The following is a 19,219-nucleotide window of genomic DNA, read 5'->3' as shown; positions in this document are numbered from 1 at the left end:
GGTAAACATGACCTAAGGGAATAAAAAGTCCTGTTAGAATAAGTTCCCAAACTTCTAACATAGCAATCAAGATGTAGGAATAGATTTGAGAATACTCATTCTAACCGCAATTCGTTCCTACATAGCAATCACACCTTTATAGTCCCGACTCTCGAACTAACTCATTACGACGATTGAAGCTAAGACTACCTAATTTTAAAAAAAAGTTTCCTCATCAAAGAGGTTCTTTCTTTCTTGTTGGGACTGAAAAAGCCAATCCGCTGGTGGGACTGCTCTGTTGGAACCTTATCCACTTGATGTCCACATCTCCAACTCCATTATTTAGGTCAAGAAAGTTCACCAACTTTGTCTTTCGCATACGCAGGTTGCTAAAATGACTCACTCCTACTCTACTCAATAAAATAAAGATAGAAATATGAACAAGATTGATTGAGATGGCTGCCCACTTGTTGTCTTGCCTCTTGTTTTGCTCTATTTTACTTTTTTTTAATATGATTTGATGATTCAGAATCAATTATATTAACACCCCCAACCGCGTGCATTGATTGAGGGCCATCCATATTATTCAGGATATAATCGTCATTTCATGTCAAATCAAAAATAATTTGAATCTATTAAAAATATAATCATAGTTTCACATGAGATGAATGACGTTCATTCATTCAATCAATTATATAAACACCTTAGAACGGACAATGATAGAGAAGAATCAAGAATGATCAAGGATATAATCGTCATTCCACATGAAATTGGAAATAATAACAGAACATGCCATAACGGGCACTCGAAAAATCATAGACCATTGCCATAATCTTAATATTCACTACTTAGTTCGAACAAGAATTTTTTAACTTTAAATCACTCGCCCTAGTTTTCTACTAGACAATCTTCGACTTTACCACATATATCTCAAGTACGTCTCCTCTCTCCCTAACAATGCTGTTCGTTCCATATACAGCAGCCCACCTCCCATAATTAACACTTCTGCTCCTGACGAACTTAAACGACATCGATATCGATCTCCAAGGCATGAGCTAAGAAATTGGAACATAGCGTTGAAGAAAAATATGTACAGGCACAGAAGTTACAGGTGAAAAGGTTTTAGAGGTCTCCTTACACAGACTATGAGTGGGTAAGACACAACTTAGGACAAAACTTAGACTACAACTAGGTAAGACAACAACTCAGTACAAACTTAATACAAACTATAGAACTAGAAAAGACGACGACTTAATACAGGCCTGAAAAGTCAAGGAACTGTTAGCCGGCCCTTTTGTCCGAATGATTTCCATGACGTCTCGAGCCGCATCAGGTGTAATTTCTCGACAAAAGGTTCTAAAACTTCAGCCTCATCTTCAGGTGCAAAGGCCATGCAGATGCTAAGCTCTTGGACCGCAGCCTCGTATTCTCTGTAATCAGTTCAAGTTTACGAAAATCTGACTGATTTAGGACAAGTTTGATTGGATGCAGATATGTACAAAATAGACTTAAAAAATGGTTACCGGTCATAGTACAACATCATGCCATAGTCTCTCCTCAAAGCCCAATTGTGCGGCTGAAGGATCAGTAGCCGCTCAGAAGCCATGATTGCGAGCCTGAAAAGTAATGCGGAAATACAACATATAAAGTTATGCATAAATCATGCAACTTATGTTCCTGAACAAAGGTCTGATGCTGTATGAGTCTGACAATATCTGCTTCGGCCAAACCTAAGATGAAACATAACAGCAAAGGTCTCTACTAAGGGGTAATCCAGCCAACGAGAAGCGACTATTCATGGGCAAAATCCTAATCTTACGAGTCCTTTATGGAACATAGACCCCGTGCCTCAGTTCCGTCTCTCAAGATTTGGACAATGTGACACAAAGATTTAAACCACTCATTGGAGATTATGATGCTCCTAGGACCGACAACAAAGGATGGTAAAACCATTTGATGCTTGCTACATTTGTCACTGAAATGCATGAATGTATGCATGTCCCGACGTTGATAACAGATAGAAATGTACAAATGTAGGTATTCCTCGAGCAGAAAACAAGCCCTACTACCCAACGGCATGTAACGATCCGTAATTAAGTAGGGAACTATATACCCGCAACTTATAAAGTAAGAAGCAGGCAACCCAACTCATTAAATATAAGTTAGGATTATATAATCTAGAAATAAGCCGTTCGGCTAGATTTAGAATATATGTGGAGATAATTTATGAGTCCGAATTCACAATTTCCTCAATCTCATGCCAATCTTGCAATATAAGCATCTCAAACCTGTAGGACAAGACAAATAGGCACCTAAAAAATCAGGACAAAAAGCCAAAGTAGCTGTAATCAATTCACAAAGAGAGCAGGAGATATATACCTAAGCTCCTGACGCCGCAACAAAGGCGTATTTGAACCACTGTTCTTGTTGAACTTCTCGTCATATTTGTTAAAGGACCTGAGTGGAGAAGTCAGCATCAACCCGTAATTTGTTCTCGAAGCACGTTTCCAATGAAGCCGCTGCAATATATGTTTCCATTTTATTCCCATTGTTGAAAGCAAAAGATTCTTCAAGAAGCAAAAGTAAAAGTTCCAAGGTGTAAGAAAGCGTAAAATTTTGGCAGGAGCTCACTATTAAATTGGCCAAAGCAATCCCAATGATATCTCTGTTCGTCGCGATGTCTAGGCCTAACAGTGAGTTGCTGGTTATGTCCGAGGCCCTAGATCGCGGATCATCCACGCACTTCCCGTTAACAACACCAAACAAGCTGTGTCCAGAAGTCACCTTGAATAACTCCTATAAGATGGCAAAAATTTCAACATCAGACATCAGAAAGCTAGCATGATTGGCGAGTGGCGACATTATTTAACAGTTTGGACTTTGGAGATCAACGTACTTCAGGGTTCCCCGTCAGGGGCCATATCAAAAAATCTTCCCCGACTCGAGATCCCACAATGGTCAGATTAAGTCTTCTGCAAACCTCAATATAAATCACGCTAAGCAAAATTGCTGTCAAAAGTTGAGGCACAAAGTCAGCCGACATCCAACGAAAATTAACTCAAAGAAACTAAGGAAAAGGGATTTTGATATGTAAATATGAAGACTGTTGAAGATATACCGCTGGCACGTCCAGAGCTTAACACTGAGTGCAAATATGAACATTTCGAATCTACTAAAACGGGTAACCTCTCAAAACCCCTAGTCTCAAAGAGGACTTTGTTCACTGCATCGAGAACTTCTACCAAGTCACATCCTATCTCTCTTGGAACTAGCTCAGCTTCAACTTCTTTTGCTATGGCATCTAGCTCGGCCAACCACTCATTTATATTCTTTCCAGCCATTGGCATAGTCTCCACACAGCCCCACTCTTGGGCGTCTTCCAATGATAACGTATCTTTCCTCTCGTTCCGGATTGAACGGGCATCCATCTCACCGTTGAAAGCCAAGAATGCTTCATCTTCAGCAGCAACATAAAGTAAAGTCTGCCATAATGGATTCCCGACAAAGTGATTAAAGCAATGGCGACAAATAATAACCAATCCCGACAAACTCATAGCTTTTAAGTCGAAAACAAAACAACTGAAGAACTTTTGACTTCAAGAATCATATATTTTTGTAATCATCAAAGATATTGCGGCGATACTGCCACTCACACAACTATTCACTTATTGGTGGCAGCAAATTAGGAAAAAGAGCAGCCGGGATCACCAAAAAGGAAACCCAACAACTTATGCTGCTTCATACAGGGTTCCCTAAGTTTTGCATCTATTCATATCTATCACAAAACCCAAATCACGAAGACTGCGATAACTTTCAATGTGCAGTCTCCACGATCAAGAAAGGTACATTAGTCATTCAAATGAAGAACTAAAAATTACCTTTGCAAGTGAGATATCTTTGTCCTTCGACTGAAAAGATATCTCCCTAGTAAATTTATCTCTAGCAGCTTCAAGGACCTGACAGATCATACAAGAATGAAGATCAAGACTTCACAAACTCAACGAATTCTCCACATTCACAGTAAACTATCAATATCAATGTTACGAACAGCTTATTTAAACAAAGTGAAGATTTCATACGTCAGTAAAAAGCACAATCCAAAATTGTCACTACAACAACAGAGAAACGGATTATAACAGAGGACCGGATCAGAAATCAATTCCCACCTCCTTGTAAAAATCAGCTCTCGACTTCTTAGAGTATTCCGTCAGAGCAGAGGAAGCATTTCCTGTTGCGGCATCGACAACATAGTTCCTCCTCCCTTTGCCACAATCACTCCAACATCCACCACGACCGTCAAAATCATACCTGATGATCAATTATTAGTAGTAGAACATATGCTTCTCCAATCCACTTACTTTAACTTTACATGAACAAGTAAATTAAATTCAAATTCATATATGCATCCATCAAACCGCTAATCCACAAAGAATATCAAATTGCATGAAATTGTACAAGAAATGAAAGCAAGCCCATTGAAATTCTTGAACTGAAGCAGATGAAGGTACCGCCCACAAGTTGCCAAAGGCTTCATCGCCATTGCTGTGGAAGATGCACCAATTCCAGCAGCCATCATCATTGTCATCTGCTGATTACTCAACCCAGGCAATGAAACACACAGCATTTTCTTGAATTTCTTTCTTTTTTTTTTTTTTTCTCTCTTGAAAGATGATGAAGAATCGTTCAAGACTCCAGCCTATATCACAAAATGGATGTTGCGAATTGAATGAGAAGCTCCCAAACTTCTAAGAAAAGAACAAAACGTTCGCTGAAATCCGGCCAAGAGGCAACAGCTTTTGTCAGTACACCCCCAAAAGCCGCCAAAAATCAGCAAGAAAAACACACCGCTAAAGGGGGGAACAAAGCGAAAAATTGAATTAAAGAGGGAGGAGGGGGGATGATCCAGAATTCAAGAATCAAGCTTTCTCTTCTTCACAAACAGGTGAAGAGAAAAGCCTTGGAATTAAACAGGTGAGAGAATTAATGGAGGGGTTGAAAGACACCATTTTGAGCATTGAATTGGAACTCCCAAAAGACAAGGGTGCTGATGATGAATGGAAATAGCTGCAACTGCAACCAGTACAGGAATTATAGTGGAAGCTGACACTACTAATACTGCTAAAATTCCCAAGATCCATAGTATTGGACGTTCTCAATTCTAACATCAGCAAATATAATCAAACCCCAACTCACTCCACTTTTTACTCTCTCTCTCTCTCTCTCTCTCTCTCTCTCTCTCTCTCTCTCTCTCTTTCTGGGGTCTCTGTATATACTACAAACAAATGTGTTGCTGATACAGTAGAGGAGGAATAGTATATACTTTTTCAGGGGTAAGCTCCTCTATTATCTAATTCTTCTGTTTTTTACTGCTATAGTAGACAAAATGTTGTCTAGGTGCATATGTCTGAAATTGGAGTCCAGTTAATGAAATAGAGTGTGTGTGTGTGTGTGTGTGTTTTCTAGAAAAGACATTAATTTTGATCATTAAATTGTCTTTTCCCCAATTTGCTCATAGGGATTAAAGAGAAAAAGCAAGTGGATTTATACTTCACAACCTAAATATTTTTCCCAAAATATGTTTTATTCTGGTAATTAAAGTTTATAATTGAGGCATCATAAATAAGTTCGAGAATATGCATTTAAGTTTCATAAAATGCGTTGGTATTTGTCTCATTTTATGTGAATATTTGTCTGTAATAGTAATTTAATTCTCGTCGTTAGCATATTAAAGTATTTATTAAATTGAGGTACCGTTCAGCGTAAAATTATAGAAACCGTTTTAAGTTTTCCTATTGATGCTATTCTTGTAATTTTTTTTTTTTTTCTGAAGCAGTGATTACATTATTACATCTTTATCTTAATAAACTGAATTAAAGAAAAAAAATACTCATATATTTGGTGAGACTGAAATCTATAATCTCAAAATTGTTAATAGTACTTCAACCTTCACCACTCTTATAATTTTATTAGGGTAAATTACACTCATCTTCCCTAAAGTTTGGTATAATTACAAATGCTTTTTCATTGTATGAAAAATTACAAATATCCCCCCTCTTGATCTTAACCTCAGTTTAACAGCAAGCCAATTCCGTTAGGTTTCCATCCAAATTTTGTGTTGATATGACCAAAATATTCTTTTACATTATAAACTAAAATTTTATATATTTTATAAACTAACATTCGTTGGAAATATTTATTTTTCCACTCTAATTTTTTTTATATTTTTTCAAAAAAAAATATTTTTTAAAAAATTCAATAAGGGTAAAATAGTAATTTTTATTTCACCGTCTGGTGGACTGCATAATTATTTTTCATTTGAATGGAGTATTTATAATTTTTCAAACAATAAGGGAGTATTTATAATTATAATAAATGTCGAGAGATGTAGCTATAATTTATCCAATTGTATTATGTAGATTTTATTTAATTCTTATAAACAAATTAACTTAATTAAATTTGATCAAACTGAATCCGTTATTTCTGTAAATGTTTAACACTTTCCATAAGTTAATAGCATTTTATTCCCTCGCGAGAATTTTAATGGGCCAAAGAACCTTTAAAATGACAACATGCCCCATTAGCTTTTTAAAAAATTGCTCACCGCCTCGCTACTTGATATAAGTATTTTATACTTTCATGAGGACAAAATTGTCCTTGTATATACATCACTCTTTTTTACATTTAACTGCAGTAAACTCAAATTTGACTTTCAAATTGAAATGTTGTGTTTTTATATTAGTAAACAAACACAAGATAAATCAATAATGTTTAAATTCAATGGTTAAAGCTGAGATTCCATAAATAAGTTTAAGGTTATGAGTTCGAGTATCAATAGAAGTGAGAGTATTAATATCTCTTTATGTGAGTATTTATCTCATAGTTTTTAGTTATATTGATCGAACTAATGTATTGTTCAGCTGTTACATTTAACCTCTTTCTATGTGCTTATATTTTCAAGGATTAAATGCACTTTTAGTCATGTAATTTAGTTCATTTGGCGATCTCGTCTTTTTACTTTTTAGGGTAACATTTTACTTCTACATATTTTTAATTTTAGCAATTTCAATTTTTTTTATTTCGTCGGAGTTCACCATTGAACTTGTGAATATTAAAAAGAGGGAAAAGTATTATTTTAGTCCGCTAAGTATGTCTAATTTTAATTTTAGTCTGATAACTATGTCCATTTTTATTTAAGTCCAGTAACTTACGAAATTGCTTACTTTTAGTCCTCTGGCTGATTTTCGAACAATTTTACCCTATGAGTGCATATGGACGAAAACTGCCTTTCAAAAGTTGCATAGGGATAAAATTGTCTGAAAATCAGCCAGAGGACTAAAAGTAAGCAATTTTGTAAGTTGCTGGACCTCAACAAAAATGAACATAGTTATCGGACTAAAATTAAAATTAGGCATATTTAGCGGACTAAAATAATACTTTTCCCTTAAAAAGATGTAAGATCAAAATGCTACCATAGAAAGTTAAAGACCAAAAATGAACCAATAGAAATAGTAGCCCCAATTTTAAAAGACCATGTGAGATACACAAGCATTTTTCCAAGGAGAAGGGTGAACTTCGGGAAAATAAGGACTGAAATCGTGCAAATTAATAAGTTACGGGATCAAAATACTACCCTAAAAAAGTAAAGAAGGAATAAGCCAAACAACCTAAGTTACGGATCAAAAAATGCATCTAAATCTTGTTTTAATTACACATTAAACACATAGAATGTGCAACACACTCGTCATTTAATTAATCCAAATTTATTAAAATTGGGAATCATTATTTATTTTTTCAAAATTTATTCTCAAAAAGTAAAGTATTTTCATCAAAATTTTTGAGTTTTTAAGTAGAAAAGTTAGGTCATATGCTGACTCATTTAGCCAGCACTTCTAGGCTTTATTATAAAAATTAATTATGCTGAGTATGTAATTAGTTACATGTTAGCTTTAGCCTAACAGCATGGAGATGGCATGATACGTTTTTTAGTCAAATATAATAATAGTTGTTAAACAACTCCGAAAACCAAGACCAAAAACGTACCAACCCTTAGTTAAATATATACAATTATTCTGTCAAAAAGAATACACACATCATACGTTTCTTAATTTAAAGTTATAGTTAAGGAATCGACTCGAATACGAATCGACGTGATTTGCAACACGATAGGTGTTTTGTTACGCGAATATTAGCCGCTCTGATTTCAAATGGATCTTACGATTTTATCCTAAAAATGTGCTTTGCTAGAGAGATGGGGCTGTAAAACTTATAAACTATTTAAACATCTCGTTTATAATTAATATAGAATATTTACCTACATCATGAATATATATAGATGATGACATATGAAATTGTTCATACACGGTGAGGATTTTATGGGAGAATGCAAGAGAATATTCCATGGCTTGATCAAGTCTTTCGAGGCACATCATCATGAGGGATCATCCCACCTTTTCTTTTCTTTTCTTTTTTTAGTATAAGGATATTTAATAATAAAAATTAATTAAATCTTACTTTATTAATACAGGAGAAGGGATGACCAGTATGTTAATTTTTATGGGGCGTAATATTATTATCAAATGATCGATTTGGGTCATGAATTTTGTCAGAACAATAAGCTTGTCGGACATAGATCCTCTGAAATGCAGAGTGGATCAAGATCTACGTACTATTCGAAACGAGTTCATATTTAAATCGACACGAATAAATTTTACCTCATCAGTATCCACAATTATTCTATCCATATTTCGGGAGTATATAGAAGAAGGGCATGCATATACGACATTTCACATGACCTTACATGGAAGGTTCGCTATCCATGTTGGAGATCTCGTCTTATTAACTTATGAATGATCACTTATCAAATGATCACTTATGCTGATTTTATTTTTTTTTTCTCTTTTTTTTTATTTGTACAATTTGTCGGAGTATTTTATAAAGCATAATTTATTTATTTTTTCTCTGACCAGATTCAATTAATCTTGGTTCAAAGGGGAACAATGCCTATATTATAACATCAATAATCATAATTAAGCTCAAAATTATTTGGATGGAGAGGGACAGGCCAAACTTAGATCACATGATTAAGGTACATAAACATGTGTTTAGGTTGTATTATTTTCCTTTAACTCTTGGTGCAATATGTGCATGTCACATGTAATGCCTAATGAACTTTATTTATGTGTCCGAGGTTAGCTCCATATGTTTTTATAGTTCTGTAGTGATTCATTTTTTTTTTTTGCCCTTTTTTTGCTCATGGTGGGATCAAGTTGATATTTTTTTTATGGATCTATTACAAAATTAACGTGTCCAGATTGCTAATTGTGTTTGAATCGTTGAATTTGGTTTAAGGGTTTTAAATTTATAATAACAAATTCGTCAAACTTGACTGGATAAATACACGCCAGAAAAAATTTCAAATCATTGAACTTTCATTTTGAACTATATTTGGTGGTTTGTAACGGATTTCTTTTCCATCAAATATAAAGTCATTTGAAAGTTTTATTTCAAATTCTTCCGTTCAAATGCAGCTTAAATAAAAGAATATATAGAAGAAATTTAGTGTTATTTCGAGTGTGCTTAGGTGAACTTATAATCTTTTTAAAATATCTTATAAGATGTTTAAGAGTGTATTTAGCTTGATGAATTTGGATTCAATGGAAGGATTTGGGGAAAAAAAATTAAAATAATTGCATTTGAAATGAATTTGAAATCCATAAATATTCAATAATACGTAATTTAAATTAGAATTGAAAGATTTGAAAAATTCTTTAAATTTGAAACTACCCAATCAAATTCTAAGAGTTTATAACATGTTAAAAGGTGTTTGATAATTTTTTAAAAATAAATTTATAAAATTCAAAAATAAGATTTCAGAAGCCTATAAGCGTATTTGAAAAAAAGTAAGGAGTTCTTAACTTTTTTTTTTAAAAAAAAAAAAAGAAAGAAAAACAATCTTTAACAAGTTTCTATAATTCTGATCATATTAGTTGTACTATAATCTTATTATTGAAAGAATCAATACAGCTCGCGACTTGGCAAGAATGCAACGGAAGCATGAAAATAAGCATATTTAAATTTTGAACCGAAAAAGAACTAGTCTCTTAGCCCGGACAATGGGCACTCAACAAGCATAAAACAAGTTTAAAATAAAACAAGTGGCTATTGCAATATAGTATGACGAAAATGTAATCACGAAATTTACATTTTCGATTTAAAGACTTTCTTCAAGCTTTTCTCCTCCAACCGTGTGCTCACGCAAAGATCAATTTAGATCTCCTCCAGGGGGAATACACATTACACCACAAGATGGTCTACACCAAACCTTACTAGAGGTAAAGTATATGTAGTATAAGAGACTTGATTATACCATTAACTTAGTATATCAGACTCAAGAGAATCTTGCTCTAACTTGAAATTAGTTCAAGAAGAACAAAATAGAGAGAAAAAGAGGGAGAAGAGAGTCAAGATGATAAGTGTGTAGGAGTAGTATTGTCTTTTATATTATATACAAAATAATTTATACACAAGTCTATACACTATACACACACATAAGAGACATCCCATATATACTTGTTGTATGTATACAGCTACATTGCATGTCAACTCAAAAATAGGTACAATGTGTGTTCCCATAGTACACAACCTACTAGTATCATAAGTACTCAAACAATAACTCCCTCATCTTACAACTTCACATCTATATGTATATCACATATATATATATATATATATATATATATTCAAGCTAGGGCTACACATATATATTCCCTATTAGACTTAATTCAAAAATAAATTAAACACATAGGCTTGCGCCTTCATAGAATTAATCCAATCAATTCTTAAAAGCCCAAATAAAATTTATTTGATCTTATCAAATAAATCCTAGCCCATAGCCTAATTAATTAATTCATCAAATAATTGAGCCTAACCGGATTTATTTAATATTACCAAGTCAAAACTCTATTAATTGATCCTATCAATTAATTCATCCGATTCAATTAAAATTTTATCTACTTAATTAAATCTTTGAGTTTACCATCACATGGATTCTCCTATTTAAATGGTCATATCATTTAAACTCTTTAAATTAATCACTCCTTCTAGAGTTAAATCATAATTAATTCTACTACTTATTTGAGTGGTGTTTTGTGTGATTCTATAGGTTCACCCTTAGATAGACTTGGGCTTATGTCGATATATAATTTAATTGGCAAATATATTTGCACTAAATTAATTAAATTATATTTAATTAATCACTTTCTATTAACACTTAATTCGAAAGCACCCGTCACCATGGGTGGTTGTCTAGCAACGGTCCATGACACCAGAGAATAGGTGAAAATGGCGTAAACCTTAAGGCTATTGAGTGTCGTACGGGTACGGTCCTTCCATCGGTCATCTCCCGGTCTTAGTCTAGGGCATGGAATTATTCATTGATTCCCATCGTGGACTAGACATTTATGCATAATATTCTGATTATGTTTCTCCACTTCATCAATATAGAAAAACACTTTTCTATTTGATCACTCGTTGTGGCCACAGACTCCCGAGAGTACAACACACATCATAACGCATAGGAGATCGCTATCATCTCATGATAGTGGACGGATCCTCTCTTGGAATTCATCTATCTGCATACACGTTCTAATTGCATTGGAACAAGGCTTATAATAACTACATTAGAATATGGTCATCTTTTACCAGGCCCTAGATATAGTCGTCTTGTATATGAGACTGCGTGGATCCTCAAGTTTGAGGACTAAATCCCACACTATCGAAGCTGATGAGTTCAAATCATACTGACAAGTCTTATGGGCTTCCATATAACGACTCCCCGCGAGTCAGTTCAGTCGGCTTGACAATCTTTGTCAACCACCAATTAAAATTGCATAGACGTCATACGTCTGTCGTCTAAGAAACACGGCACCCATCTTATAGACGCAATACCTTGGAAGTTGGTTTTATAATTATCGTCAAATGCACAATCCAACTTCATTGGTTGATTAGTGATCTGCCAGCTTTGTTGCAATGTATGAAAATTATATGAGTAAGAACAACAAAGTAAGGCCAAATGAATACTTACTCTTATTCATTTAAATTCAATATTACAAAATGAAAAGAAATTACGTAAATAGATTACAAAATAATCAATCTAATTGATTTTTTAGTCACCTATTCTAATAATTATTACTAACATTATATAAATTTCATAATTTTATTTATTCGAAAGATTCAAGAGTTTATTTTAAAATAAATTTTATTTATAAGTTCAAAAAATTACATCTTATACTATTTTCTTAAATAAATTTAACCAAACACCCTCTCAGACCTCATTTACATTTGTATATATGATAAGTAGATGATACATACATAATCCGTGGAGGCATTATACCATCAGTATAACAGACCTCTGGAAGCATACGCATCTGTCAGAAATCAACTATCGAACATATGTTAGAAGAAAAATGCAAATTAAAACGTACATTTGATCTCACCAAACATCTTAACAAGAATTTAATTCCAAATTATTGATATGACAGCCTTAATCACTGGATCACAAATATTTAAGGATAATTATACTCATCTTTTCTAAGGCTTAGTGTAATTATTACATGTAGATCCCTATGGTTGGAAAATTATATCTAGCACTCCTAAAATTTGCTTTCGTCTAACAAATAGATTCCTCCGTTAGGCAGAATTCACTGTCTAAATTCATTGATATTAACAACAAAACTGAATAAATATTGATATTTACCATCGATTGACTTATTACTTACTTATTGCAGGTCAAATGAATCTTTTATGATTAAACTGCACTTATAACGGAGAAGATATACCTCCTCACAAGCATTAATGTGTGAAGATGTACAAGGACAATTTGCTCATAAAAAGATTTATTGTAGGTATAATAAATCAATCGAGATAAATATGAATTTTTATTCTTTTTTTTGTTAATATTATCAAATTTGATGAATTTTAACTAAAGAATAAACTTATTTTTAAATGAAAGCAAACCTCATAAATATTATATATGATTTTTCAAACTATAAAAAAATGTACGTATAATTTTATCAAAACTCAAAAAAAAAAATATAATTATCCTAATATTTAATAATCGGATCAAAATTTAGGTTCATAAAAGGTTGGCAAAAACATCATATAATAGATATATATATATGTATATATATACTATTCCCACTTCCATTTCAAAATGAAACTGCGATTTGACATTCCAAGACTTGACCTCTCATTTGTCACCACTCATTTTCTCCTGATACAATAGTGAGATCAACATGTTCTTCATTTTTCTTTAGGGGAGAACACCTCTGGATATAGGCTACTACTCCCACATCAGTCTCAGTTGAATTTTACAGCAGATTCTTATTAATGAAAAGAGTTGAAATTTTAGAATTAAATTTAGGAATATTACACTTTTATTTATTGAAATTTGGTGTAATTACACGTAAATTTCTCATAATTTTAGAAAATTACATTTAACACCCTTGGAATTTGCTTTGGTCTAATAAATAAATTCCTCCGTTAGTCAAAGTTCACCAAATTTGCAGATATTGACTAAATACCTAAATAAAAATTGATATTTACCCTTTATTGACTAATTACTGATTTATTGCAGGTCAAATAATTTTTTCCGACTAAACCACCCTTATAACGGTGAAAAATATACTTCATCAAATGCATTAAGATGTGAAGACGTATAGGGCAATTTGGTCATAAAAATATTTAATTGACCTGCAACAAACCAGTAATAAGTCAATCAGAGAAAAATACAGATTCGTTTTTCAATTATTTTATTAGTATCAACAAATTCGATGAATTTTGACTAATGTAGGAACTTATTTATTAGACGAACGCAAACCTCAAGACTAATAAATGTAATTTCTCAAATCCCAAATGGCCTACGTCTAATTATACCAAACCTTAAAAAAAAAAAAAAAAAGTGTAATCATCTTTTAAATTTATTAAAAGGAGTTTAATTCTTTCGCTCTCACTCTGAATGGGATTATTTTTGTTTTTAATCTGGAATGAGAACAACTCTTGTGAAAATCCAAACCAAAAAGACCAAAAGGCCTTTCAAGATTGGTTGCTTGTCATTTTCTTGCAAACTGATGATATTCGTAGACATTATTTTTGACTCGAATATACACACGTTTTTTTTCCATATAATATTATGTTTTTTTCATATAATTGTATATAAGATAAGAAATTATATTATTTATCTATTTTGACAATATTTTTTTAGTTCTTTTAAATTATTAAGTTAATATTGATAATATATATTAATTATTATATTTGTTAATATCAACTTTTTTTTTATGTAATTTTAGTCTATTCACGGAAAAAAAATAAAATATTAATTTATTGGGCTAATTAATTATTGTTCGGGTTTGTTAATGGGCTATCGAAGGATGACACCATCTCAAGTGGGCTGGACAAGCCCACTAACCGCACACATAGTACTAGCAGGCCTGTCCAATAAGATACTTGTTTTGTTATTTGAATTTATTTGTTTTTATTATTTTGTATATTCACATATTTTTGTAAAAAAATATGTTAAAACGTTAATTAAAATTAGCCACGTCCTTGCGTGCATAGAATAAATAATTTTTTATATTTTAAGATATATTATAAATAAAAATAAAATATATAATTCAATAATTAGATTTCAGAAAAAAAAAAAAAAGGAATTGGTGTAGTGGTGTTAAAATGACGTGGAATCATTTTTGTCAAAAAAATAATAATAATAATTACAATTAATCTTTAAAACTATCTAATTAAGGGTATATTTGTTATATCTAAAATTTGATACGGACGATGTCACTAGTTTATCGTTTATGAGTTCAGATGACCTTTTTTTTATATATTTATACTATTATAAAAGAAAATTTTTTGTCGTATCAATTTTTGAATACTCAAATTTACCCTTAAATTCATTTTTTCCTTTAAAACAAATTTGATCAGAAACAATAATTTCAGGGTTTTTTTAATAATCTCGAAATTTTATAATTTTTTCCTTACATCCACTACTCCATGTTTCGCTATCTGTAAATTTTTTATTTTTGTCACAAAATCACAATTTTTTCTCTCTCTATCACACACCATGACAAATTCTTTTTTATATACTCACGATAAAAACAACGTGCAACAACGATTAGTTAATATAAATGAGAACCAAATCACCGGACCATGATTGATTTTTTTTATTTATGTTGGAAAAAACTTAGGAAATAAAATTTCTAGCCCAACCAGCCAAGCCTGTGGGCCTGCTACGGATTTGGGCCGGCCCAATAGTACTAGATCAGTGGTCTGGGCTAGATGTAAGTGTTTAAAAATACCCTCAGGCCCAGACCAGTTTGTAATGGGCCCATTGGATTGACAACCCTGCAGGATCCGATCCTTTTAGATCGGATCGACCCACTTGACATCTTAAATAATTATAAATATTTTACTTTAACATATTCAATATTTTTATTTAAAAATATTCGAATAAACAATATGAAATTTCCTTCAAATATGATATCGAGAATCAAAATAAATCTTAATTGATAGATGACATAGTTAAACTCATATTAGTGGCGTGGTAAGACCAATAATATATTAGATTTTCGTTGTGTTTTATTTAAAAATAATTATTTTAAATTTTGACTGTTTGATTGAGGTGTTTTTCAATATAGTATTATAATCGAAAGAATTGCAACCGTCTTATTATAAGAAAAATTACGTAATACACAGTGCATTATTGATAGGGGATATATATTTTTTTTCAAGACAACCAGTGAAATTTACGATGCGATTAAAATAATTATTTCGAGATTGAGAATATTTAAAATACAATTCTCGTGATAAGTTTTCTATTTAATTATCTTGTCGTAAATAACAACATTGTTTCTTTATACAAAACTGAAAATTTCCAACACTTAAACTACTAGTTTTATAAAAAATATGAGATGCTCGTTTATTTTGTCTAATTGTGGGGCTGTAAATGTAATATATTGTTGTAATATTTGTAGATTAAGATTAAAAATAAAGTTATTTTTGCCACAAAAGGACAGAAATATTACCTCGTATATTTTAGCACTTTTCACTTTTTCGCATGCACAGAAGTGGGCCGTCATCATTCATCCGTTCAATCATGATAACAAAACCATGATCCCTCGTTGCCCCACTACCCGATGAGAATCCCTACCATTCCCACGAGTAAAAATCTGTCTTGACAGTTTTCCAGTAATTTAAAATAATCAAATTGAGTGTAGTGACTGTTGGATTATTATGTCATTGTCTCGAACCCCAATGGATTATTATATAAGCAGGGCGTCGTTTGTATCTCACAGGCGACAATGCAGTTCTTCTTGCAGTAGTATTTCCAGGACTTCAAATGGGTCATTGAGAAAACTCACGTCTTTGTATTTTTCCTATTGGGAATCCCATCTCAGTAGCAGGGGTGTTCCAAGAACTCTTCTGCCTCACTGGATCAGGTTAGCTCCATGTGACATTTTCCGAAAGTTTTCTTGGTTTCTTGAGTTTTTCCCCTTTGTGTAATTTTATGTGTTTTGGATTCAAGAAAAGTGTATAGAGATCTTTTGATGGTTTCTTTTTCTCTTGCGTTTGATTTTATTTGTTTTGAATGCAAGAAGTTTGTTTCAAGAATATCTTTGGAGTTTCTTGATGGCTTTATCCTCTTGTTTTTTTCCTCATTGGTATCACATATTTGCTTTAAATTGCAAAATATGTATCAAGAAACTCTAACCACATCAAGAAATATCTTTAGAGTTTCTCGATAGTTTTGTGCTTTTGTTTCTTTCCTCATTGGTGTAAGTTTTTTGAATTGCAAAATATGTACCAAGAAACTCCAACGACATCAAGAAATATCTTTGGAGTTTCTTGATATTTTTTCTCTTTGGTGTAATTTTTTTGTTTCGAACTGAAGTGTCGAATATCTTTAGAGTTTCTTGATTGTTTTTCCATCTGGTATAAGTATATCTGTATTGAAGTGAAGAAACATGTGGCAGGAAATATCTTCAGTGTTTCTTGATTTTTTTCATGTATTGGTTGAGTCCTAACTTCTTAATTATACGGTGGAAAAGGGTCTTACATTCAAGTCTCTGAATGTATTTATTCCTTTCAAATGACTGGTTTAACTCTCGACTGTTCTTGATCATTTATCAAGTTATATGATCTGGAGAAGTTAATTATTATAATTGTTTCGCATATAGAAAGACGAAAGTTAAAAACACGTTGAGCGATCAAAGATCATTGGTAGTATCTAAGATGGCTGGATATGACGGGACAGAGAAGCGATCCGGGAAAATGATTTTTGAGCCGATTCTTGAGGAAGGAGTGTTCCGCTTTGATTGTTCTGCGGATGATAGGAATGCTGCATTTCCAAGCATTTCTTTTGAAAATTCAGAAGTTAGGGACACACCATTAGTGAATGTCCATAAAGTTCCAACCTACATTCCGAGGTTTGAATGTGCACTGGGACAACAAATAGTTACTATAGAGGTATGTACTATTGCCTCCAGCTAGTAGCAATATACATTTCCTTACGTCCTTGCTTTTAGACCACTTGCATTTTTGTTTTCAAATTTCAGAAACTAATTCATTAATCTGGTTCAATCTGGCTTTAATTTAGTTTCCACTAAATACCTCATTTTATGGAACTGGAGAAGTCAGCGGGCAGCTCGAGCGAACAGGGAAGAGGGTGAGCCCGTTAGATCTGCTATCTTATTAGCGTCTGTTTTTTTAAGGTTAATAGTTAAGCTATCTAAATCCATGAAAAAACTTTTATCCGTACACTTTTGATTTGTCATAGATATTTACTTGGAATACCGATGCCTGGGGCTATGGCGCTGGAACTACTTCCTTGTACCAATCACACCCCTGGGTTCTAGCAGTTCTTCCAAATGGAGAGGCATTAGGAGTTCTTGCAGATACAACTCGACGTTGTGAGGTATTTGTTATCTCTTGGTCTATGAGGTTTGTCTTTAAATGAATTGGCTGTTGCAGTGACATAGCATTGTCTGAGCAGATTGATCTGCGGAAAGGAGCAAATGTAAAGCTCAGTTCTTCGTCACCCTATCCGGTCATCACATTTGGCCCATTTGCTTCACCAGTCGATGTTCTTGCCTCTTTCTCAAGAGCAGTTGGTAATATGCTATTTGCATTCATTGTCTTCCTGCATACTTAGATATATCTCTCTTTACATTGATGAAATTGCAAATGGAGCTCCAGCTATCAAATTTGTTTGTGAAGTCTAAGAAATCCTTCCCCATACCCTCTAAGAAATCCTTCACTATTCTGCAAATAGAAATCCTTCACAATTTGTTTGTGAAGTCTAATAAATTCATTGTCTAAGAAATCCTTCACTATTCTGCAACTTTTGCTCATCATTTGCTATAATTTATTTCAATAGATTTTGAGATCATCCCCGGTATCTGCTCCTAGATTATCTTGCTATCATTTGGAAGTAAGCAATATGAAATACCTGGCTCTATCATTTGGGAAATAATTAAACAAAATCAGAAGGTACAAACAGCTAGGGACAGTTAGATTATGTTTCTGCTCAGATATGAATTTAGGTTAATGATTATTTAAGTTTAGTTGTTAAGTACCTTGCTAATAACATAAAGTATTTCTATGTTTTTAGAGCCTTTGAAATTTTTAAGATGCTGTGTGGCATGAAACACATGAAGATTTGCAATCTGACATCTCGAGATCATCTTGCTTTTTACAGCACTGCGATAGTGAGTTTTTCAGAAAAATGACTCCGTTTTCTTGCGTTTAGCAGATACAAGAGATGTTCAGTGTTGCCTGTTTCATGTTGTAAGCTTTAGGTGTAAAGAACTATAGACTGCAAAATGGACTTTGTGAACCAAGGATGTTTGCTTATTGATTCCTTCATGACTGGCATAGGTCCAGTTTTCCTTTGCCATTGCGCAATTGGAGATTAATACTAAGCTTATGCTACTACAGTTGCTTGTTTCTTCATATTCTCCCTATCTTCGTTGGTTGCACATGATGGTTACTTGTATGACGTTTTGACATCAGGAACTGTTTTTATGCCACCAAAGTGGTCCTTGGGCTATCATCAGTGCCGTTGGAGCTATGACTCTGATGCACGAGTTCGTGAGGTTGATATTTATTTTGTTATAATTTCATATTTGCTTATATCTGTTTTTCTATGCTTCTGTTGTTTGCAAATCTGAGCCCCTTTTTCCTGTCT

At 32.9% G+C, this 19,219-nt stretch overlaps 2 protein-coding genes across 4 annotated transcripts in view; one reads left to right on the top strand and one right to left on the bottom strand.

The window, feature by feature from the left end:
* Positions 785 to 5,224, bottom strand: LOC105159738. 2 transcript variants are annotated; one of them, XM_011076922.2, is made up of 9 exons: positions 4,488 to 5,224; positions 4,146 to 4,287; positions 3,858 to 3,935; positions 3,098 to 3,461; positions 2,876 to 2,988; positions 2,611 to 2,775; positions 2,359 to 2,498; positions 1,503 to 1,595; positions 785 to 1,409 (listed from the first exon to the last, which is right to left on the bottom strand). In XM_011076922.2, exons 1-9 carry the CDS (start codon positions 4,601 to 4,603, stop codon positions 1,250 to 1,252), a joined length of 1,371 nt encoding a protein of 456 aa, XP_011075224.1. In that variant the 5' UTR covers positions 4,604 to 5,224; the 3' UTR covers positions 785 to 1,249. The 2 variants fall into 2 exon arrangements, 1 of the variants encoding a protein (XP_011075224.1); XR_002287349.1 differs by having other exon boundaries at positions 1,354 to 1,409; positions 1,503 to 2,267.
* Positions 16,103 to 19,219, top strand: part of LOC105159727 (alpha-glucosidase 2) — a 15,840-nt gene continuing 12,723 nt past the window's right edge. For both annotated transcript variants that reach the window (XR_847621.2, XM_011076905.2), the window contains exons 1-6: positions 16,103 to 16,472; positions 17,211 to 17,499; positions 17,630 to 17,698; positions 17,810 to 17,947; positions 18,026 to 18,143; positions 19,045 to 19,127. Coding sequence is in view for 1 of the 2 variants with exons in the window: in XM_011076905.2 (XP_011075207.1) it covers positions 16,267 to 16,472; positions 17,211 to 17,499; positions 17,630 to 17,698; positions 17,810 to 17,947; positions 18,026 to 18,143; positions 19,045 to 19,127 (903 nt within the window). In the remaining variant the exon portion in view is untranslated. The remainder of the gene's footprint in view (positions 16,473 to 17,210; positions 17,500 to 17,629; positions 17,699 to 17,809; positions 17,948 to 18,025; positions 18,144 to 19,044; positions 19,128 to 19,219) is intronic.

This window comes from Sesamum indicum, linkage group LG1, assembly GCF_000512975.1.
Source record: "Sesamum indicum cultivar Zhongzhi No. 13 linkage group LG1, S_indicum_v1.0, whole genome shotgun sequence".
NCBI classification, from domain to species: Eukaryota; Viridiplantae; Streptophyta; class Magnoliopsida; order Lamiales; family Pedaliaceae; genus Sesamum; species Sesamum indicum.
Note: the sequence above shows the minus strand (reverse complement) of the source record. Positions and strands in the feature narration are given on the sequence as shown.